This window comes from Heterocephalus glaber, unplaced genomic scaffold, assembly GCF_053883595.1.
Source record: "Heterocephalus glaber isolate CG9 unplaced genomic scaffold, H.glaber_assembly_v1.0 deba00000546, whole genome shotgun sequence".
NCBI classification, from domain to species: Eukaryota; Metazoa; Chordata; class Mammalia; order Rodentia; family Bathyergidae; genus Heterocephalus; species Heterocephalus glaber.
In genome coordinates this window covers 41,037,595-41,061,476 of record NW_028258147.1, presented here as the reverse complement: position 1 = coordinate 41,061,476, position 23,882 = coordinate 41,037,595, and the positions used below count along the sequence as shown (strand labels likewise).

The following is a 23,882-nucleotide window of genomic DNA, read 5'->3' as shown; positions in this document are numbered from 1 at the left end:
CCTGTCACCCCGGGTCTTGCTCCCTCTGCTGAAAGAAAGGGTCTCCAGCCCCAAGGGAGCAAGTCATGCTTGGGGTTGCCCCGTAATCCTTCATTTTGGAAGATCTCACTCTGCCCTGCAGCACAGTCTGGGTCAGCGAATCTACGTGGTCTCCAGCAGCCACCCTGCACTTCTAGACCTCACCGCAGATTCCTGGGACCCAGGGTTCTCCCAGTACACATCCCAGCCCTCTTCATAGGCTGGTTAGAGTTCCCCTTCCACCTGTCTATCCAACATGGCCACCCATCATCCATCACGAGCACCCACTAATCCAAGACCCGGGAGAGGGGCCAGGAGGGAACCTAGACAGGTGGGCAGGGTTTTCTGCATGCACAGCTGCAGAGAGTCTCACTGCACAACTGGGGGTCACAGGTAGGAGGTCATGGTTTGGGACCAGGTCCAGTGAAGCTATGACATTTCCCCATAGAATTCCAAGAGCCTGAGAATTCTGACCTCAATCCATCCTTTCTGGTCATTATAGACATACATTTGTCAGGTAGGAGGACAGATCCTGTCTTATTTCACAATTGTCACCTTAATTTATAATTTGAAAGTATTTGCATATAAGTCTGCAACCCTGAATTTGTACTAGAATGGCCAACCATACTAGACTGCCTGGGACTAAGGATTCCTGAGATATTGGACCTTAAATTTTCAAACTGGGGCAGTCCCAGCCAAACCCATTCAGTCTGTCCAGGACTGAGGGCTCTCCCTGGATGTGGGACCTGCACTGCTTCACCTGGGAGGAGCTGGTCACCCAGTTGGCTCTGATGCCGTTGTGAACTACACACTTGTGAGAGGGAGGTCTGTAGTCACCGTTTGCTTTAAATATGCAATCCCCCCCCAAAAAAACAATAAATACAAAGACTGGGGAATCTGAGTCAAATTTATCTCAGCCACACATTTTAAAAGCCTCAATGATTATGAATGACTTAGAGCTCCAATTCACCTCATCCTGAAAGGGAATTCCCCAACACATCCTCCACACAAAGCCCCAGGCATGTCAAACCAACTTAGAGTAGCCAATGCTGGGGACAGAAAAATGGGACTTGGGGTGGGATCACAACTAAAAGATTGGCCCATAATCTAGAAAACAGGTCCTGGGAAAACTTATGACTCATATCAATGCATGGCTTCTCTACCAAGTTTACCCGCAAAACAATTAGACCACATTTAAACTTTCTAAAAAGCACTGTTCATTCCTAAATTGTGAAGAAGTATTGTCACTTAGCTTGGATTGTCAGTAACAAGCAAATTTAGTATAAGATTATGAAACGTGTAGGAAGACAATGTATCTCTAAGGAGGATGTGCTCTCCACAAAAAAGAAATGCTTTGAAGCATGAAGCATGCTGAGGCCTAGGGGTCCAGCATGGAACTGGGAAGGATGCACAGATCTCCAGGTCATGAAAAGCAAGGGTTCCATCACTCATATTAAATGCAGACACAGAAAAAATTACTGCTTCCCTTTTAGACTTCTGGCAATGGACACATTTTGAGAGTATCTCATCATTTTTAATTATAATTTTTAACTGGTCCCTTTTACTTAGTTTAAATCTATTTGCTATATACTGTTATGTACTGTGATATGCTGAATTTAGGGGGAGAGCCCTATTGGAGAGATTTAGGGCTCGAATGGGGCAAAACAAACCTTGACTATGAGGAGAAAACTCCAACAAAGAGAATGAATGAATCATGCCCTTGTAATGGAGATTTGAATGTACTATTATGTTTCCTTGGATGCTACCTTAATAGCTCTCATCAAGTTAGAAATAGCAGATTCAGGCACAAAGAGGTGGCTGCAAGCCCTGGGTTCCTGTTGGAAAAGAAACTGGCATAGAGCATGGCAATCCGGGAACTCCACTGAACCTAGTGGGGTTACAAACAGGTGGCAGGCAGTTTCACACCTGCACAGCACAGTGTGGAGGCTGCAGTTCCTTCACAACTTAGACAAAGTGAGGACCAAGAACCCAGCTCTGCTAGTACAGGGGTCAAACACTGCTTTCTGAAGAGTCTGATGAATGTCCTGAAGGGCCACATGCACTTTTACTTTGTTTTTGATCTCAGGAATGTTGTCAGGAATTATGGGAAGACAGTAACAGGTCCAAAGTGCAGCTCAGTGCACGATGTGATAGCATTATAGTTCCAGTCATACTTCTGACAGCTCCAGAATAAATGGGCGATAGCTGCACCTCCAAAGGCCGTCCCCTAGGGCAGCAAAGCTTCTGAACATGAGCGATGAAGCCACTTTTTCTTTTCTCAAGAGTAACAAACAAAAGGACTGCACCACCCTCTCAACCCCACGCTACATAACCGAAAATGAAGCCTTCTCATTTTCAGCTTCTAACCTCAGTTACAGTTGCTAAGTGAATCTTAAAATTTTATGTAAATCTTCATGAGCAAATTATAACTTGATAATAGTAAGACTGCAGTAAAAGGAAAAACACATTTTCAGGATTAAAAAAGCAAATAGTAAGGAGAGAGCAGCCTGACAGTACAAGTCATTTCACATTCTGCCACTGGAATAAAACTAATGATAAGACCAGGAAGACACATCTGTTTCCTTCCTTTCAGGTGACTTACTCACATTCTAATGTCCTTGAAAATAAATAAAGAAAAAGACTTTCCACAAGTTCTGTTTGTAAACTATTTTTAAGAATTGCACATGATAAAACTATAGAAAAAGATTGGCTCTCTTCAACAAACCTGTCCTACCAGTGCTTTCCAATGTGTGATGCTCAATGTTAGGTGATCAAGTCGTTTCCCTCCTCACTTCCTTAACAGCACAGTAGACCCCAGAACCCCAAAACATGGGTGTTTAGTCAGCCTTCCTGTCTCTGGATTAAAAAACCTGACACTCACAACCAAAAGGAGAGGTTTAATTTGGCTCATGGTTTGGGGTGATTCAGTCCATGGTTGGCTGGCTCCAAGGCAGAAATACTCTGGTGGAAAGGCATGGTACCGCAAATCTGCTCAAGCTATGGCATCCAGGAGGCAGTGAGAGAAGGGAGGAGCCTGTAGTGAGAATACACAGGCCAGCCCCCAGTGACTTGCATCTTCCCGCCCAGCCATACCTCTGAACAGTGTAGTCAGCTATGAATTCATCAGTAAACTACTCCACTGAAGAATACAATGGCCCCATGAACCCGTCACCTTCCAAAAATTCCACCTCTGAACATTAGACTTTTGGAAGTCATTTTAGACTTGGACCGTAACAATGGGAAATTGAGACATCTAGATTTCACTTCTGCCTGAGCCACTAATTTTTTAAGTGGCACTGGGGATCCCTACTTTTCTGTAACACAGGAGTATTCCATAGGACAGGAGAGGATAATAGCATTGGCTTTGGCAACTCCTTCAGAGCTTCAGAAAGCATGATTAATTAGCATTAATTCTCTTGAGATATAGAGAGTTATTTAAGTACAAGTCTTAATTACCATGATTGTTATGAGTCTGTGGCCAGACCTTACCCTGCCCAGGTATTCAGGCGTGAAAGCACATAGAATGTTCTTTCTTGTCTCTCACCCTCAGAATAACAAATAGGCCCCAACAAATCAACAAATGGCCCAAGTAACAAGTTGGGGTGGGGGGGTTACATTTTCTTCATGAATAACTTTAGGAAGAATTTCTATTCCCCATTTTCTTCATCCTACATAAGAGCGCCAAATGTAAATCTGACAGTTTGGGACGATTCAAAGTGTTATAAGAGCGCTAGTTCATCCAGACACCACAAATCTTCTTATGAACCAGCAAAGAAGAAGCTGTGGGAAAAACTCTTCCAATATTTATAGTTTGTTCCTGACATGCATTTCACATAGGAGAGGGCTATTTCTGAATTAGTAAGCATAAGTCACTACCTCCCACTGCTGCGTGAATGAACATTCCGGAGCTGTGACATTCTTCCTGAATGAGTGGGCCAGAGACAGCCTCTCTATGCACTGCCTAAAGAATGGTAAGCTTCATTGCCCTGCCCTCCCTTCAGCCCTTCCGCCTATTTACAAAGACTTTGTAGGGGAAGAGGAAAAAAATAAGAACCAAGATAGATTATATAAAGGTACAAATTTCAATGATGAATGTCATTATATTGTATAGCTAAAATGTATCAATAAAATTAATAAAAGAAAAAGTGAACGGTAAGCTTCAAAGCAAGGCTCTGGGAGGTTGGTTCCAAGCCACAACACTAAACCACTGGGTAAGGACCTCGATAACACACGCTACTCTCAACTGATATGTTCCCACTTACAGAAACAGCTGACCTTCAAAATGCTTGGAAATTGTGCTATCCTGACCGAAAGATGCTAACAAAGGCTCCAGGTTTCTTCCTTATGACAGAACTGTAAGTGATCTCTCAGCCATTAATTTCTACTTCAAATTCTGCTGAAAAGGAAATCCTCATCATTCCCAATCGCCACTCTTGTCGATGCTTTTGCCTGTTCATGAAAACACTTCTGTATATGTAGGATTGAATTCCAGTGACAGCCACTGAAGGCATCAATTTCATCTTGCACAAGTCTTTATTTTTGGCCTGTAAGCTAAATAGGATACATCAGAATCTTTGAAGACTCCTTAGATAACCCCATGCTTTATATTTGTGCCCCTGCATCCACTGGCTCAATTGCTTCTTCTCTCTCCTAAACCTACTTGAGCCACATATTGAATTCATCCTACTTTTTGCTGAACTCAATTATAGGGCATCTCTATTCACCATCTCTTCTGTATTTTTATTACTGTCATGGTTTAATATCTTTAGGGAGACTTAGAGAATTAAACGCGATGGATGTTGGAACAGTTTTTCCAGCACCCTCCCCTCAGGCTCTCCCGGTCAGTAGTGAATGAGCCTCACTCCTCAAAGTGCAGTCCATGGACTGGAAGTTGTCAGGAGCATCAGAGAATCTGTTAGAAATGCAGCATCTTTGGCCTTTTTTCAGATCTACTAAACCGTGATCTGCATTTTAACATGGTCCCCAGGAGTTCTGCAGTTCTGCATAGATATTAAACTTTGAGAGATCCTGGTTTGCGGCTTTAAGTTTCACCAGAGCCAAAAGTCACAAAGGATGATAATTTCTGAGTAAATGAAACATGAAGCAATAGCTAGACATCCAAACACTGAGAAGAGGAATCTCTGGCTATAGCTGCAAAACAATTACAGATGAGGGTGGGAGATGGATTCTGACCCCAACAGCACACCTCCAGACTCCATTACAAAGAGGATGAAGAACAGGAAAGAGCTTAGACACCCTAAAGAGCTTACATGTACCCACTCTTTCAAGAAACTAAACTCTGACTCAATTTTCTCCTTAGAGGGCCAAGTCAAGAATGCTTGAATAGTAAACTGGCAAACTTAAGCTTCTAGATAAGGGAGGAAAAGCCAGTGGCACAATACAAGCATTCTGGGCAGACAGTTTCTCCTTTATAGCAGAAAGGGAGATGAGAAATGCACATCTTCTTTATTACACCCTCAGCATCTACAAGGCAACACTAGGCATGTCCAGTGTGCTCAACTTTACAACTTTCTATGCAGGTGCTAGAACTTACTCTAAGAATATCTCCAAGCCACATAGGTCATGAGACTGGATCAGATCTGAATCTAAAATGCAAATCCTTCCTGCCATGCCAAAGCTGCCCTTTGTGGAGAATGTGGGGTAACTATGCTTAAGATTCCAAGTTCAAGTGTCAGACCTGAGTAAATCATTTGAATCAACAGCAAGTGACTGGAGTTTAACTCATTAAAAATGCAATCTTCAAAATCCCACCTATTCCCTTGATTCTCATTGGTTACAATTTCTACAGGCCTCCAGCTGGGTCCTGCCTAGTACTGGGACAGGGTCACCCCTAGGGATCTGAAACAGACCTCTGAGAGCCAGGTTGAAGGCAGCCACAGAGAGGAGAAGGGCACAGGAGTGAAAGCCCAAATGTTTGTCCATACTCCATCGCTCTCCTTCTGGTTCATTGGAATGCTTCCTTTATTGGGAAGAGAGGCTGTGTTTTGGTCTCCCACACCTGTGCCTCACCCTGCTGCCTTCCTAAGGAATAGAAATGTTCACATAGTCTCGGGCTCTGTAGTTTGCTGGGTCAGACAGCCCCATACCCTTTACTTCTCAGTCCTCCACCGAGCTGATATGAGGCTCAAAATCCCCAGATTCCAATATGACAGGACATTAAACCAGACTCTTCCTGCTATGGCAAATGACATCAAAGTGCACACTAGGAACTCAGAAGCAGAATTCACAGAAGACCTGGCTGTGAACTGGGCCCGTGTCCTTTGAAACTTGGGACTCAGCTTGAGACTTTAAGTGTCTAAGGAGGAAAAAGTAAAGGCAGACTCATAAAGACTCTTCTCCCGGGAAGTGATACTCACTATTTTCCCTACCAGGGACTGCCACTGCACCACTCCGAGAGCTTCAGCCAAGTTCGCTCTACAGGGGAAGCTCAGGGATCAGCCCTGCCTCTGGCAGAGAAGGTGAAGGCACTCTGCAGCCATGGGATGGAGGTGGTTATGCACCAGCTGTGTCCAGACTGGTCATCTGGAAAGCTCCCCAGGGCTCATTTGGAGACAACAGGGGAGAAACCCAGTGTGAGGAGTCTCAGGTCCTGCCTGGGGACCTGGAGAGCACCTGGAGCAGCAGAAGGCTCACACCACACAGAGGTCCTTCCCGGAGGATGGAATTACAGCAGTATTTCAGTTCAGAACTTGACTCCACAATTCTGCTCACAAACCAAGTTGGAAGAGAACTGGGTCAAATTCAATGGTTAGGTTCAGTGTTGACCTTATGGGGAAATTTGATTTGGTTCTTATCCAATCTGGTTTGCAACCAGAATCATGGAGATAACTGAGTTCATGAACTGAGGCACCACTGTACTTCCAGCAGATGAGGTAAAGATGCCTTTGCTCATGTTGGAGGAACAGCAGAGAGCATACTCTCCAAGAACCCACAAAGGTTCCAGGGGAGAAAGTCCACTTACAGCACCAGCATATTCCCAGGCCCCAAGAGCACAAAACCACCAGCAAACAAACTTGCTGGCCACCCCACACCCTCACTTCCTTCCACCTTCAGGGGCAGAGGGCCTGATACCACAGAGACTGCCACCCCCCTGCCCAACCCACCAGCCTGAAGGTGGAAAGCAGAGGCAACTGGCCATGACAGCAAGACAAGGGTTTTCATTTAGAGCTCAGATCAGACATGATGTTTCTCAGTTGAGTGTATCTGCACCCTAAAACATCCAAAGGATCATCTGTTACTCAATCATGACCAGCAAAATCTTAGGGGGCTCAGAGTTCTCCCTAAGAGTAGTAACATTGTCACTGGTTACTCATTGGGTGTCCTAAAAAGAAAAAAGAGATGCCAAAGTCCAATCTGGGAGCCACTCAATCCAAATTGTGAAAGATAAGCCCAAGGAATGTGTATTATAAAGCAAAATAAAGTAAACTAACAATGAAAATTTCCCGGTTGATTCTAATGTGCAACAAGGGGTGGAAGGATATTGTTATGCTGAGAGCCAAGAAAGACTGCTTCTAATGAACTCATTTTATAGGGGTAATGAAAAACAAAAATAAAACCAGTGTGTTTGTCAATGGTTGTGCTCTTCAGTGGGCACCATAGTTCTCCAGATTTCATTTGGAAACTGAAAGTTCCATTTTCTTTTTTAAACACAAGCCTAAACTGACCACAGCTGATTTTAATTCTTAAAAGAGGTCCAAAGTGATCCAAGCAATGTATAGAGCCTTCCTCTCTTTCTCAGTACTAGCCAAGCTTTCAGTAATTAACAGATGGAGATGGCACTGGCTTCTGCTGACATCTGAAGATCAGACAAGACCTGTATTTCCATGCAGACACCCCGGGGTGTCCCTGTGGTAGAGTCTACATGGCCCTAGGACACTCACAAGGCCTCCACCCACTTGGTTGGCTGCCTCTGCTTGGAAAGCCTGTCTCACATTCTCGATGCTCACATCTTTCGACTGGCACCCCAGGCCTGGGCTGATACCTTCACACCCAGCTGCCCCATCCTTTCTCCAAATGGGGAACAGTGTGTTGGCTGCCATTATGCAGTGTTTCCAGACCATGCAGGAGCAAGTACACCATGACGTCACAATGTCCAGGCTCTTTCGTGTTCACCGGTTTTTGTCATAGGGACTTTTCATTTATTTGCTTTAGTGTTTTGACTTCTTTCAACATTTTTCATTCCCTTTCTTCAAAAATGTGTTCCAAGGCAAAGGGACCATCTATACCAGTAGTGGCAAACCTATGGCACTCATGCCATGGCCAGCTGTTTGTTTTCATCTGAAAGCTCTCAAAGGTTCACTATCATTGATCTTAGCTGAATGAGAAGCACACTCTCTAGGGGATACCAGGGTGGCACCCTAATTCTTCTAGCTCCGTGTGGACAGGCAGTGTCTGCATGGTGAGCCCAGGCTGCCTGCTTTCTCATAAGACAGGAAACTTCCAATGTGAAAAAAATAAATAAAAAATAATGGAAACTCATCAAAAACACTAGAGGTAAAAGTACAGTAGATGAAACATCTCAAAAAGCTTTGTGAGAGCTAAACTTCATCAATTACAGTATGATGACAGCATAAATACTGAAGGAATCTGAAGGCAAACTTGACCTGTTGTCCTTAACTTAGAATGTACCATCAGGGAATTGATATATTTTTGCTATTTGTTTATTTTTCTTTAGTTTTAAAAGGGGTTAAGAGGAAAAGAAAGCAATTTTAAGAAAGGTCATTATCTGAATGGTATGACTCTCATAAATACCCAAAGATTCCACCCCATAATCTCTAATTGGTCACACTGGTTTATGTTCCTCTAGGGCCATTTATACCTACTACCACCCTGGGCCCCCTGGACCAAGTCTCTGTCATTCCCACTTTCATTTATTACTCCTTGATAGATGGTCCTAGAGGGAAAAAATCAGCATTCTGTAAGGGTTTAATTTTTATAAATAAATAGTTATTTCCTTAAAAATATTTGAGAGACCTGAACTTATTTTTATGCCAGAAAACAATTCTTTCCCATCACCAGCTATGTTAAAACTAACAGAAGCAATCAGAAAAAAAAAAAAAATGAGGCCACATGGATAAGAAAAGTTCAGCTCTACCAAATGTTAGCATCATATACAAATGTTCAAAGAAAATACATCAAAATCCCGATCTAAAATAGAAGCTATTGGCTTTACACTGTTCAGATATCAAAGGACACAGACCTTCTTCTGATGGCTTTAAACTCCAGACCTTTACTCCCAACAGTTTGCAAAGGCCGCAATGGTAAAATTCAAATAAAGTCTTAAACTGAGTGAACAGCAATGTACCGAAGTCAGTTTCTTTGTGGTGACAAACATACCAGAGTACAGTGGTGCCTCAGTTCACAAGTTTAATCTTTTCCATGATCTGGTTGCAAAATTCCTTCCACCAAAATTAAGTTCATGAACCAAGGTATGACTGTAATGTAAGATGTGAGCAAGGGGAAACACTGGGCGGAGTCTCTGGAAACTCTATGTACTATCTTTGTAACTTTTCTACAGATCTAAAATAAAAAGTTTATTTAAGAACAAACAAAAAGCTGTTACCCCAAATCAGGGTCTCCAGACTGAATTCTAAAGTTGCAATTCCCACAAACAGGCAGGAGGAAACACAGTCAGCTAGAGATTTACTACAATACACACAGCTGAGCAGCTACACTCTCAGTTAGGAGAAGGAAGATTTAATGGGAATGACTACAACAACCATGGATGTCCAGGCATAGCCTCCAAACACAAACTGTTTTATGTGGCCCTGAAGGGCTGCTTGTAAATCAGGCTTACATAATTCAAATCACATTCTGAACATGCTAAGGAAGCCTGTGCATTTAAAAAGATGTCTAGCAAGTACAAGGTAATGAGAATGATTTTGTTTTGTTTACTGTTTTTCAAAGATGGCTCTGCAGGGAGCTCCTCTGTCAGTGGCACTGCCCTGTAAGCCAACATGTACAGGCTGCCCAGCAGCCCCTCAATTCAGATCTCTAGAATTCTATTTTCCCTTCCTTCTGCCAGGTCATCTCTGTGACTCTTAACTCACAGCTTTTGTTGTGAGGAGCTGCATAACAAAGTCAGGCTCCAACTCCCAATCAGAAGATTCACCTTGGGCCATAAGATTGAGCAGGTAAAATTACTCCCCTAAAGGAAGGAGTCATGCACAGGCAGGGCAACTGTCCTGCGGTCAATGGAGCTCACACTGAAACTCTCCTGCTGGCCAAAAAGAGGATCCCAGGTGCTAGGCACCCTTCCCTAAATCCAAGCCATAGGTCAGATAGGTACCATCACCACTCCTAGAAACCCAAGCCATGGGCTGCGGAAGTGGTGGCTCGACCCAGGTGGTCCCAGTCAGCAAAACAGTCCACGATACTGGTTTCTGGCCCATGGATGAAAATGCAGGATTTCCACTACAAGTGTAAAGTATAAGAAAACTATCTTAAATATTTTATGAGCCAACAAAACACAGTTCATCTACTTGTGGTTTTACATAGGTTTTGCCATTGTGAGTATAAAAATCTCATTAAAAATTTGAGACAATAATAACCATTTTCTCATGAACTCTCAGACACACTAATTAATAATCTTGTGTATATCAGGTACCTATTCAAAATTATTCATTCCCCCCATCACTTCCTTGGAGCAGTACAAATTCCTGCCCCTCAATTTGCCTTTGGCCCTGTGATTTGCTTTGACCAATGCCTACAGGCTGGAGAGCAGTGTTCTAGACTGGAACTCAGACCTTTTCTGAACCTGGTACATTTCCAGTTGCCCTCTGACACTCTGTGCTTGCCTCGAGAAACAGGTCTCCTGTGTAGCTGCCATTTCTTCACCCTGAACTCTAGAGTACATACAAAGTAAAACCAATCCAGCTGACCTGCTGACCTATGATCTAGACTAAATCCTGGTGCTTTAATCCTGGTGTTTTGGACCTAGGGATGGTTTTATTGTACACGATTTTGTTAAGAGCTGAGTGACAGATCTTACCCTCTCCTCAAGGGCAAAAGCTGCAGATACTCACCATCGATGTCCCCGGGCCAGCCCATGAAGTGAGCAGAGACTTGTCTCTCGTCCTTTCCATACTCATTCTGGGCAATCAGTGTGTAGTCCCCATTGTTCATGTGGGTGGGATTATCCAGCTGGAGGCAGCCATGGTACTCCGTGTGATTGGTAACGTGAATTTTAGTACAGATGTATTTGGACTCATTCAGTATTGCCCCATTATAGAACCACTGAAGCGCTGGTTTGGGGTTGCCTTTCACAGTGAATGGGATGCACCAGTGGTGGTCTGAGGTTGGAGATTCGAGAAATGTGATAGTTGGTGCAACTAAATTGAAAAAGAGAGAGTTAATAGCATCAGAAAGCTCAGAATCCTCCCTGTCTCCAGATTTCTGTGTCATCAAGAGGGGACTTCATTCAAGCACTCTGAACGTTGGCTTGGTTTGGTTTGAGAAAACACACAATCAACTTAGGAGTCCACCATTTTTTTCTATATGTGCTGCCAAAGCGAGCATATCTACCATTATTTTGTAAAGTATCATCATGGAGGGTGAATTAACTCGCTCCAGAGAGCTTCAGACAGACTCCTTGCTCTGCTCAGTTTAAGACCTATCCATCACAGTCACTTTTCAAAGCTTTTTCATGCACATGAGAACCAGCTCCAAACAGTTGTAAGAGATTTCTGAGAGCAGAAAGGACTCATATGGCATCCACTTTGGTTTTTAATATATGGTCCCTCATACTATGCAAGTTCTTCACCAAACATAAAGAGAGGCATTATTTTCATAGCACCAAAAATCCCTTAAGTCTTCTCCCCTAAGTGATTCAAATAACAACAAAAATGACTTTGAAATTTTACTGATCTCATTTAACTTTTCTAAGACAGATCAAACTGGTCAAGCAACGAATGCTGATATGATGCTATTGATTATTATAAAGTATGAAACTTTGATATTTTTTCATTGCTTGTCAATAGCAAACAGTCTTTTTAAAAGCACCGAATAACAGTAGGGCCCATATTTTCTAGATTCTAGATGTCAATATTTTGATTTTTGAATGTCTGAGGTCCAATTTAATCTTGAAAAAATAGACTAGAGATTATTTCAATTTTAAGCATATAGTGCTTTATGCTTTTAAAAAACAAACATTATCAAGTAGTATCATTTTACAGAATAGTTATCCTGAGTGAAGGTATTTTAAAATCACATATTGCTCATCTTCATGTAGTCTACCTTTGATAATTATAAAGAACTGGAAAAGAACTTTGACACCCATTATAGCTTGCATCTAGATGTTCCCCCAAAGTTTCATGTAGTCATAGCTGGGGCTTTTCAGAGGTGGCTGAATCTAGTGTGTGATGCTGGGATTAAGGCTGTGTGATTACTAAATTAGTCCACTTGATGCTTGCTACTTCACTGCTTTGCTGTCATCTGCCCACCATGAACTGTTTCTCCTCTGTAATCCCCCTCTGCCATGCTACTCTGCCTTAAAGCCAGACAGTTATGGACTTAAACCTTTAAGAACTGTGAGTTCCAAATAACTTTCCTCCACTAATTTTGGGTGTTGAGCATTTTGTGTCAGCAATGAGAAAAAGTAACTAAGACAAGACCCAATAGCATTGTTTGTCTCATAGAGAAACCAATGTCTGGTGAGGTTTGGTAAGTCAGTAGAGGTTATTGAGAGAGTCCAACTTGGAACAGGAATTCAAGTCTCCCTCATCTAACCTGGTAGCTTTCATACATGGTTTCTTTGACGCACATATTTATCATATAACAGGGGGAAAATGTAAATCATGGAAGCCAACACACAACCACTGCAAGTATGGTCCTTTTCATGGATGGCTATCTCAGTTGTTAATATTCCTTATCACTAATTCCTTCAACTCTTTATCTAAACTTAGACAAGCTCAACTCTTTAAACCCTGATGAATACATAGATAGTCCAAGCATCTTTAAGAGAAAGCAAATAATCTGAACTTTCACTCTTTGTGTTCACATAAATCCATCCTTCCAGAATTCTACTGAAGAAAAAGCAAAGCTGGAAAAGAACCTAATTGACTTTCATAACATACAGAAAGATTTTCAGTTACTAGTGAAATTCCTCACCACTGGGCATGTGGAGTTACTTACTTCTGCAAATATGTATTATTTCAGGGTCCCTCTCTTGAGGAAACATAGAACTATAAAATCTAAATTTGCAAGGTTTGATCATTTGCTTTACCAAATATTTCTCAAAGGCCTTCTTTAAAAAAATCTTTGGAAGGCTGGGGATTTAGCTCAGTGGAACTGCATCTGCCTTGCTAATGCAAGGCCCTGAGTTCAATACCCAGTACCAAAAAAAAAAAATATCTTTGGAAAGCAAAATAGCTTTTAATATTTGATTGAATCCCTCTATAAAAATTTAATCTAAACACAATGATGGGGGCTTCGTATCCATTACTTAAAGTAAGGTGCATGCCTGTGTAGATGCACATATTTTCAGGTCTGAGTTAAAAACTAGCCACTTCAAGGACCATAGAATAAGCAAGGTCCATACTTAACTCCTGTAATCCCCGCCCAGAGCCCATTTATCCCTTCTGCCATGCTTAAATGAACTGTGCATGAGGTGTTGAATTAAGGGCATAAAATTGCAAGTTGACTACATATGTTTGATAATAACATTGACTTAAAGCTTGTGGGTAGATCAAAATGATGAAAAATTATAAGTCCAGTACCCTCTAAGCATAGTGGTGGTACTGAGAGTGACCAAGGATTGTGGTTTGTCATTTCAATCTTAGTAATGATGCAGAGCATCTGTGTGATTTTCACTTAATACGTGTCCACATTTAATGCTGCAATCTAGTATTTGGAGATAAATTATTATATTTGGAATACTGGACAATAATGCATGTTTATGCTTAACTGAGAAGCATTGATATCTTATATCTTAGCTGCAAGGCACCCAGAAATTTAAAACAAGAATAATAAAATTTTCTGCAGAGTATAATTTTCAGGGATTTAACTAGTAAGATGCCTCTTACCTTCTCACAGAAACTTTATCTCAAACTAATAAAACTGCATTGTATCAATGAAACCATTAAATGTTTATGAAAAGCCAGTAAATGCTTTAGGTATCACTACATTAAAGCTTCATATTGCTATAATTAGGGGACTAAGTGTTTAGAGCCTGGTTTATCAGAATTTAAAATCAAAATTAACAAGTAAACAATCAGCTCAAATTACATTGTTAGAAAAAGACAAGGGAGGCTACAAAGCAATAAGATCAAGATCAGAAAAAGAGCTGAAAAGAAAACATGAGAGCAAGAGATATGAAGCAGAAATAGAACCAGTGAAAGAGGCTGACAGCATTTTAGTTCAGTAGCACCAAACACTGCAATATGCTCTTTAAATACACTCAAGCAGCATCCAGAGCTCCTCAAGACAAATGTGGCAGTGTCCCCGATCATCTGCTATTAAAACACATGCTGGTCTGAGTACGTACAGTGCACAGTGAGGTTGACAGAATCCTGATCTTCTCCTACAAGGTTTTCTGCCACACACGAGATTTGCTTTCCACTGTCATCAGCTGAAATGTTAGTTATCCTCAAAGAGCCCTGAGTCTGGCTTGTTTCATTCTACAAATGAATTAACAGACAAAAATAACCTTAATTAGGACTGATCTCAAGTGACAAGATTTGGAGTCTCTTCCCCTAGTTACGAAAAAAAAGTGTGTGTGTGCATGCACACATTTGTGTACGTATGTGTGCACGTGTATGTGTAAAGATGACATTAGAAATTCTATCTGAGGGCCGGGGATTTAGCTCAGTGGTTTCACTGCCTGCTGCACAAGCGCAAGGACCGGAGTTCGATCCCTGGTATCAAAAAAAAAAAAAAAAAGAAAGAAATTCTATCTGAATTGGACTCAGGTCAATGGAAGTTATTGCATTTCTCAATATTTTGATTCCTAAATTTGTGAAATGGACTTACTCTATGAGTCCCTTACCTACCTTCCTGAAGGGAAATGACCAAGAAGATAAGTCAATCTCCTGATGACACAAAGAGCTCACTAGGGTTATAGAATCTCCATCTATTGGGCATATGTAACTAAAACGCAAACATGCATTAGTCTTTCCTAATTAAGAATAAATGGAAAGTAAATGTGCATCAAAATATTTTGTAAATTTCTATAACTGAGCCTATAAAATATGAGCTGGTCATTACTGGACTTAATACAATCTCACATACTGAAATATTCATTGTCTCTCTATTAAGTCAGAGGTCAATCCATGCCTTACCATGTGCTTGGAAACCAGATTCCTGACATCCCAGTACATATTAGGAAGTGGGTCACCTGCCACACTACAGGACAAGGTGATAGACTTTCCTTCCTCCACAGTGAGATTGACTGCAGCCAGACTTGCAGATGGCAACCCTACGGAACAATAAAAGCAAACAGAAACATATACAAGTAATTAGCTGCAGTATCAAAATAATAGTAATAAATTAAGATTTCTTCATGCTTTAAAATAATCACTTATTTTCTCACACTGAAAAAGTGTTAAGTTGATGAGTTATATAAATGTAAATAATCCAGACAGAAAAGTGAGCAGTAATAAGATTTGAAAACAAATTGTTATACTTCTTACAAATATAATTATAGAAAAATCTTTATTTAAAAAAACATTCATTTATAGAACTGTTTTCTACCTCTTTTCAGTTCTTTAGTTACTAATCGCATTGTTGTGCACATATATAAGCATTATACCTGTGAACCAAAATCTTATTTCATTTATTTTCCCCCTGCACCCTTCTCTTCACTTTTTATAATCATAAACACAAGGGGTAAGATGTATCTACATGTTTTGCATAAATCTAATTTTTTTGCTTTAAGCAACCCTTATAAATCTAAGTATGTGACCTAGGGTTTTGAAGGAGTCAGATTACTAAAGAAAAGTGGTTTCAAAACATTTTTCAAAGGCAAAATTGCAATAACACAGTGTTAGGATGTCTCAAAGTTATATAAATCACAGCTAAATATTATGAGTTAAATTGTTATCCTGTTGACAATATGATAAAAAACTTATGAGTTCTTGAATGAAAACTTTTTAGTTTGAGAAACCCTAAAATGTTCATCAGATGAACTTTTGAAGCTTATCAATATTTTTAACATTCCAGCAAAGCATCATTTTTATATTCTTACATTTCAAAAGCTAGGAGTTTTTTTCTTTAAATTGATGCTGCTATCACTTCATCAAATTATCAGACCCACTGAATGTGTATTCTGCTTTAAATTACACAAGAACCCAAGTGTTTTTATGTGAGGGCAGGTCCCAGAGGGAGTAACAGTATGGTAGGTCCTACAGTCAAACCAATTCCTTCTGGGTCTTAGAAAGGCTGCTTGGGATTGTATTAACCAACAGCTGGATCCCACGGAACTATGACACATCATTAACTCTGAAGCAACCTGGGGGTCAGTAAAAGCAATTCATCTTCAACAGCCATTAAATTGCAATTAACCCACCCACCTGGCTGTATTTAACCCCCTCATCTTCATGTTGCTATGCATAAAGCTTTCCTTATCATGCAGTCTTTATAGACAAAGCCACTGTTTGTTATCACTGAAATCAGCCTGGAGCGAGAGCAGTACAGTACACATCTCTTGGTCTTCCACCACTGAAAGATCTGGCTTCAGCAGCTACTGAGACCTCTTGGGAACTCTTCCTTCCTGTAAGGTCCAACAGAGAGCAATTTCTCTTTCACAGGGTTTCCAAGAGAAATGGTCAGTGGTCAAAAACCCAGCTCATACTGACTGTATGGCCTTGGTGAGTTCTCTCTCCCTCTCTCTCTCTCTCTCTCTCTCTCTCTCTCTCTCTCTCTCACACACACACACACACACACACACAAAGTGTTCTTTCCACAACTTCTCTGACAATTAAGTTTTGCGATTTATTAAGAAGCATGTCAAGAAAATATATCCTTGAAGTCTGTGGGTCACTTAAAACTAATCAGGCAGTCACACAGTTTGAAGGGTCTATAATTCTACAAAATTTGTTATGAAACATGTTTCAAACTACTGTGCAAAAAACTAGTCCACCTAGTGCCGCCCAGATGGCACTCTTGTCTGTCTCAGTTACCTTTTGCATTTCTTGAGTTTTTTCTTTGGTACTGACTTTCATTTCCCTCCATACCAAACTTGTAATGTTATTTTTTGGTCTCTCTGTTTAGTGTTGTCTGCTGATCTCCCACCATAAGTAGAAGAAAGTGTACACACAGAATCCCAGCTTCCCCACATGCCCACACCAGATTCAGCTCTTAGTATCTTCCCTCATGCTATGAAGTTACACTGCCTAGTGAGGGTATAGAGTTTATTATGAGTATAAAAGCTTTCCTGGCAGCTGAATCACCTCAAATGTAATAGTTATCATATTTCAACAAATTTAAGAGAATATCAATTTTAGGATGCAACCTTGTTACATGTACTCCTAAGATAGAAACAGATGCAGTTTAATGATTATGCAATGCTTTCTTACCACTTAGAACTACAATTATTTGAATGTTGGATATTATCAATGACCCATCTGATTTTCTAACCCTTTATTTTCCACCTTAGTGTCTCTTTATTTATTTATAGGAAGTTTCTTCAGACATATCTATCACACGACCTTTAATGTTTTTCATCCCTCTGTCACACTGTTAGTTTCCAAGGCTCTTTTCCTTTCCTGAATATTCTTTTCATAGCACCTTGTTGTGTTTCATGAATGTAACATCTCTTCTGATGTCTGAGATATTAATGATTATTTCTTTTGAATTTGTATTCTGTTTCTTGCAATTCTTCTTGAATTAATCTCCTTGATTGTTTTGTGTTTGTCTTTCACATCTAAACTTTTCTTAAATGTTTCTGATCCTTGAAAATGCATTGCATGGCTTCACTGTGGGGCAGTATTATTGGCCTTTTGACTGGGACAACCAGAATCACTGGAACGTTCAAAGGAAAGTTGTCTATGTCACTGAAGAAATTGTTCATTGGACAGTCTTCCAGTGTTCTGCTTGGATGGGGAAGAAGACAGGAAATATCAAAAACCAGTGTGTTGATAAATTAAAATAGGAAGAAAAGGTCCAAAGGGGTAGGGGCAGTGGGAAGGGAAGGGGAAAGGAAAGAAGGTAAAGGAAAAATGATGAGAAAAGAAAAAAAAATGGAAATGAAGTCTATGTAAATAGGGAAGGGTGGAGGGGGTGAAGGGTGCACAGGTAATGGGGAAAAAATAAGAACCAAGATGCATCATGTTCAGGCACAAACACCCAATGATAAATGTAAATGTACTGTATACCTAAAATGTGCCAATAAAAGAATTTAAGGAAAAACAAACAAACAAACAAAAAACAGTGTGTGAAATCATTATTTTCTCTGTGATTCTTACAGCCTCAACTCTACCTGACGTCCCTTGAGATCTTTATTTTATCCTCTTTTGAGAATAAAACTGCAGTTTTCTGCTGAGGAAGGAGAGGAATAGTCACATGGACTGTACGGAACAAAAACACATTTAGTTGCTTCTTAATGTTTTAGCCAATACCCTGATGCGATGTCACCTATAGTTTTACTTCTTGAGGCTTGCAGTGATTCTGCAATGCAAATCAAGCTTTCTCCTGGCTTTCTCCATTGCCACCTTGTTAACCAGCATTTCTCAGCCATTAAGTCATTCTCATGCCTCATCCCTCTGCTCTCCTAACTTATAACTGCTTGTGCCTAGTCGATTCTCTTCCATTTCCTTTGCATTTATAGATTTACTTGCTGACTCTGGTGAGGCTGTGCTTATTCTTAAGGTGTGACCCCTTCCACAAGCGATATACCACAATGAGCTTAAAGACTTCCCTTTTGGCACCTCAAGTATAAAGTGATGGGTACCATCTCCTGCCCTCCATAGAGGTGTCATATGTTAGATAGTCTGAGCAGGAAAAGGTTAAAATAAAGAGATGTCAATAGGAAATGTTATGTTATAAGCTTAATTTTCCCTATAAAATCTGATCCAATTTCTAATCTTCAAGCTTAAGATTAGAAGCTTCAAGCTTCTAAAATCTAAACTTCAAGCTTAAGCTTATATGATTAACAGCTCTAAAATGTTTACTTATACTATAATAATATTAGCATTTATTAGGCATTCAGTGAACCATTTACTCTCGTCTTTATTGCTTTACTGACTGCTTATAAACAAGCTTGAAGGTGAGCATTTTGTCCTTATTTAATGAATGAAGTATATGAGTTTTGGAAAGATCAAAGACATCTGCCAAAGCTGCCCAAGTACATTTCAGCCTGAGATTTGAACCCAAGTTCAGGGCCTTCACTGCTATATTACACTATCTCCTTGGGTGGCACATGTCTATTTTACTACAGACTGTACGTCCATGATTTAGGAATCTAATGCATTTAAGGAATAATTACGTGTCTATTTTGTGAAAGAAGAACCAGTCTCCTTTATTTATAGAGAAATTATATCACCCTAATTTCCAAAAGGATTTGTGCAAAAGTGGCCAAGTCTAGATCTTTGAAATGTAAAGTCTCCCACAAATGAGTAAGCATCTGACTCATGTTAATAATACTGTGTTAATATGCTGGCCAAAGATTCAATAATGGAAAAAGAATCTGTACTTAAAATATCACTTGAAGTTTAATTAGCACAATAAAAATGAATTGAGAAACAAGAATAGCCAAAGCAGGGTAAATCACTTTCCAGGCACTACTTCCTGGCTTAATAAGATTTGAAATCGGCACAAGAACAGAGCAAAGCCCAGCAAGGCTTCCAAGATCTACCAGCACTAGCATGATGGGATCCTGATCCTCAGCCTCATGGCCGCCTTCTCAGCATAACAGTGCTGAGTGGACACTCCACTGAGTGCTCTCCGTGGAGCTGAAATGATCCACTCCCCATACAGACAGATTATATCAGGCGTCTTGAGCTGGGATGGTTGGAAAAGGACATACATACTGCAGACCTCAGCAGAAAAGCAAGAACCAAGCAGGGAAAAGGTGGACCTTCTTTGGACAGGGCCTTCCAAAATTGTTATGTGCCCATGAATCACCAGGGGATCTTGTTAGAGTGCAGCTTTTCTTTTCCAGGAGGTCTGAGTTGGGGCCAGCAAATCATGCATTTCTAATAAGCTCCCTGTTCCACAGACCGCAGTTTGAGTAGCAAGCGTGTAGACGATGGATGTTGAACAACTATTCACTAGGCTTTTGTTTCTGAAACTATCATTCTTAGAACTACACAGGGATCAAGTATTCACCCAGTCTACCAAACTTCACCCAAAGTGTATTCTGAGGAGCTCTTAACTCCTTGAGATGCTCTGTGGGAAGAAAGGAAGGAAGGGCGGGAGGGAGAAAGAGAAGAAAGAGAGAGGGAGGTCTATGGAAAACTGGAGGTTCACAAGGCACACTGTCACATTAACAGCTCTGGGAAGTGCTGGGGGAAAGGAACCTACCTCTCTTCCGTCAATCTTATATTCTCCAAGCTCACTTAGCTACATTCCATTTGTTTGAGTAGTAACATCTTGTTACTTTTCTTTTTAAAAAGTGACAAAATATAAAATCCACACACGTTTAAATCCATATGTAAAATATATTTAAAGCTATTCATTTTTTAACTGTATATCCTTTTATTGGTACCTTTTAAGTATACAATATAATGACATTCATCATTGGAAATTTGCACCTTCACATAATCTCTCTTGCTTCTTCATTGTTCCCCCTTCCCCTGACCTCCCTTCAACCCCTCCATCCCTCCCTATTGACAAAGACTTGGTTTCCTTTTTTTCATTTTCTCATATTAATTCCATTCCCTTCTTTCCTAATAATGTTAATAGCTAGTGTTTGTTAGGTATCTAGTACGATACTAGACTCCATGTTAAATATTTTCCGTATATTTTCTTATTAGTCAACCTAAAATTCCTAGAGAGTAGATGCTATTGTACTCATATTTCTAGGAGCTTATCCAGCATCCCAGATGAACAGCTGACCCACAGCTGCGAGTCCTGTGCTGGGGTGACCCTGCCTCCATTCCCACCCACGAGCACGCAAGGTCTCCTGAAGGCCAACCATATGGATGAAGTCCCCCAGTCAGTAACCCAGCATGTGTGGGTCCTCCTTTTCTAATAACTGAGAAAAACATAGCTATGGCCATTTTCGACTAGCCACTCGATGGGTCAGATTTGGGCTTTAATTTTTAGCATTCACCAAGAAGTCTGGATTGTGTTCTTTTTCACCTTGTTTTAGTGATTCTAGGCTCTATTCATTCATGTTGGGCCATCATTTCATGCATATGAAAATATTCAAGTAAATTATTATCTTGTGTGCTCTCTGTCTTCTCTCACTTCTGCTTGTGCCTGTGTAAAAAAACTAAATACTTAACCTCTGTATCAATTCTCTCTCAGCAGAGCATTAAAAGCCTATAACGTCCCCTTCTACTCTCTATATTCATGCCATATCTTCCAATTTCTTTGTCTCCTAAATAGATATATTCCACAACCAAGAATGAAGCCAGAATAAACCTGACCTATTTAGAAATAACAGCTTTACACCTGGTTGTAAAAATGACAGAAAATTACCAAAATGACTTTCAAAGCTCAAACTGGAAATTTTGATTCTAAGCTTCTGTGAGCTAGCCACGTCAAGACAGTGACAATTACCACATTACTTCTAAACGCAAAATTTAAACAGCCAGTGACAGATTAAAAAAGAAGAAGAAAGGAAACTGCTTCATTTGGCATTCTTAAAAGAAAAAAGCCAACAATCTACTGTGTCGTTTTCTCTATTTTAGAAAATAAAATCTGATCTCTAATAAATTTGAAGCAAAACAATATACTAAAGTATACTTTAGGTTTTTCAGGAAGACAAAAATCAACCTAGTTAAGAAGTTATACCAACCTAAATTTCACATGTGTATCAGAATAGCATATCCTTTTACTCTGTGAATGCTAACAAAGTAGAATAACTACCAGCCTATTTTCCTTACTTAAACAAACAAAAAAGAATCTCCATAAATCTGCTAAACAGATGTGTGTGCCACAAACTATGGATGAAACAAAAAATATACCTTAAAATAAATCATTAAATCAATTTAATTCAAGAAACTAAGCCCCTCTTGCTGGTATCTCCAGACTGACCTTCACTGTCAGAGAATATTTTGTTGATATGTCTTAAGAAATCTCTCCACTAAGTCTGCAGGTTAGAAAAGCAGAACATTAAAACTGTCATAGATACCAGGAGAACCAAGTTCAATTTCAGTGCATGGGGCCATTGAGGGTATTTTATACAGTAACTGCACAGTTCTTCAGTCATCAAGCAAACTGCCACCTTATATTCACTGTGGGGCCATCACTCTCTACAGTAATTGGTTACTAGTGAGATGGGCGGAGGAACTGCTTTGATATGACCCCAAGGAATACTACCTTCCTCAGTATATTTGCTAAAAACAGAACATTTCATCCACTATTAACACTTCCCAAAGAAACTCTCTTCTGGTACAATCTCAACCGCAGTTGCAGGATTTAAAAAAATTAAAGTATAAAGTTCACATCTCTTTAATGATCCCATTTAGCCAGGAAAAATGACTGAAAAGTTTATACTGCAAGACAAACCTCCAAGACCAACAAACTTTACAGGGATGGAACAGAAAGATTTTACAATACTAGATAATAATAATTTCATTAAAAACACTCAGGAAGTAGCAGGGATACTTTTATAGGGATTCATAAATTAGCACAACTGGACAAATCTACTTTCCTGCCTAACACTTGTATGATCCACCTTGCTCACTCTTTTATACCAGTTAATATGGAAACTGTATATGAGTATGTTTTGTTGGCTTGCGATTAATAAAGTTTTTAAGATTTAAAAAAGCCTAGCATAGCTGGGTATGGTGGCACATGCCTGTAATCTTAGCACTGGGGAGGCTGAGGCAGGAGGATCACCTTGAGTTCGAGGTCAGTCAAGAATAGTTAGAACCTGTCAAGAGAAAGAAAGAAGGAGAGAGGCGGGGGAAGAGAAAGGAAGAAGAAGAAGAAGAAGAAGAAGAAGAAGAAGAAGAGGAGGAGGAGGAGGAGGAGAGGAGGAGGAGGAGGAGGAGGAGGAGGAGGAGGAGGAGGAGGAGGAGGAGGAGGAAGAGGAGGAGGAGGAAGAGGAGGAGGAGGTAAAGGAGGAGAAGAAGGAGGAGAAGGAGAAAGAGAAGGAGGAGGAAAAAGAAGAAAGAAAAAAGGAAGGAAGAAGGAGAAAGAGAGGAGAGAGGAAGGGACAGATGGGGAGAGGGAGAGGACTTGTAGAGAAATAGTCCACACCTTGTTTCACAGCATGAATACACTTAGTCACCTGCACCAGGTAGGAGCTGTTAGAAAAATGTTGTGAGGCATTTGGACTGTAGTAGGAATGGGGCAGTTAAAACTCCCAGCCACCAAGCTTAATTAATGTCTCCAAATTAAAAGAAAAAGATCAGATTCTTTTGCAATGAAGACAGAATGTCAAAGGAGACAGCAAAATGTCACAATATGAAAAGGATTGGCTAGAGTAATATGTTTAACTTGTTTTAATTAACTGAAACAATGCTCCACATTCCATGAAAATCTGATCTAACCTGTTCATTAATAAACATGATCCATGCATGTATTAATCAATCAATTCAGCCAACATTGATTAAGCGCCTATTATGTTCAAGGGGTTCATTAGACACCATGGAGTATGCCTACAAAAGGGAAGCACTGAAAGAAAAGTTATCTTATGCAGGACAGAAATCCCAATGGCACTGAAATGAAAGGAGCACCATTGGCACGCTGAATGCAAGGACCACGGCAACTGGCCAATCACTGGTTTATAGGGACAA

The 23,882-nt window shown here is 40.3% G+C and overlaps 1 protein-coding gene across 4 annotated transcripts in view; it reads right to left on the bottom strand.

Annotated features, from left to right (window-relative positions):
• Ntrk2 (neurotrophic receptor tyrosine kinase 2) overlaps nt 1–23,882 on the bottom strand; it is a 346,345-nt gene that overhangs the window by 277,714 nt on the left and 44,749 nt on the right. For all 4 annotated transcript variants that reach the window (XM_004862443.4, XM_021242569.2, XM_021242572.2 and 1 more), the window contains 3 exons: nt 15,315–15,451; nt 14,522–14,654; nt 11,064–11,369 (listed from right to left, as the gene is read on the bottom strand). In XM_004862443.4, coding sequence (XP_004862500.1) covers nt 11,064–11,369; nt 14,522–14,654; nt 15,315–15,451 — 576 coding nt within the window. The remainder of the gene's footprint in view (nt 1–11,063; nt 11,370–14,521; nt 14,655–15,314; nt 15,452–23,882) is intronic.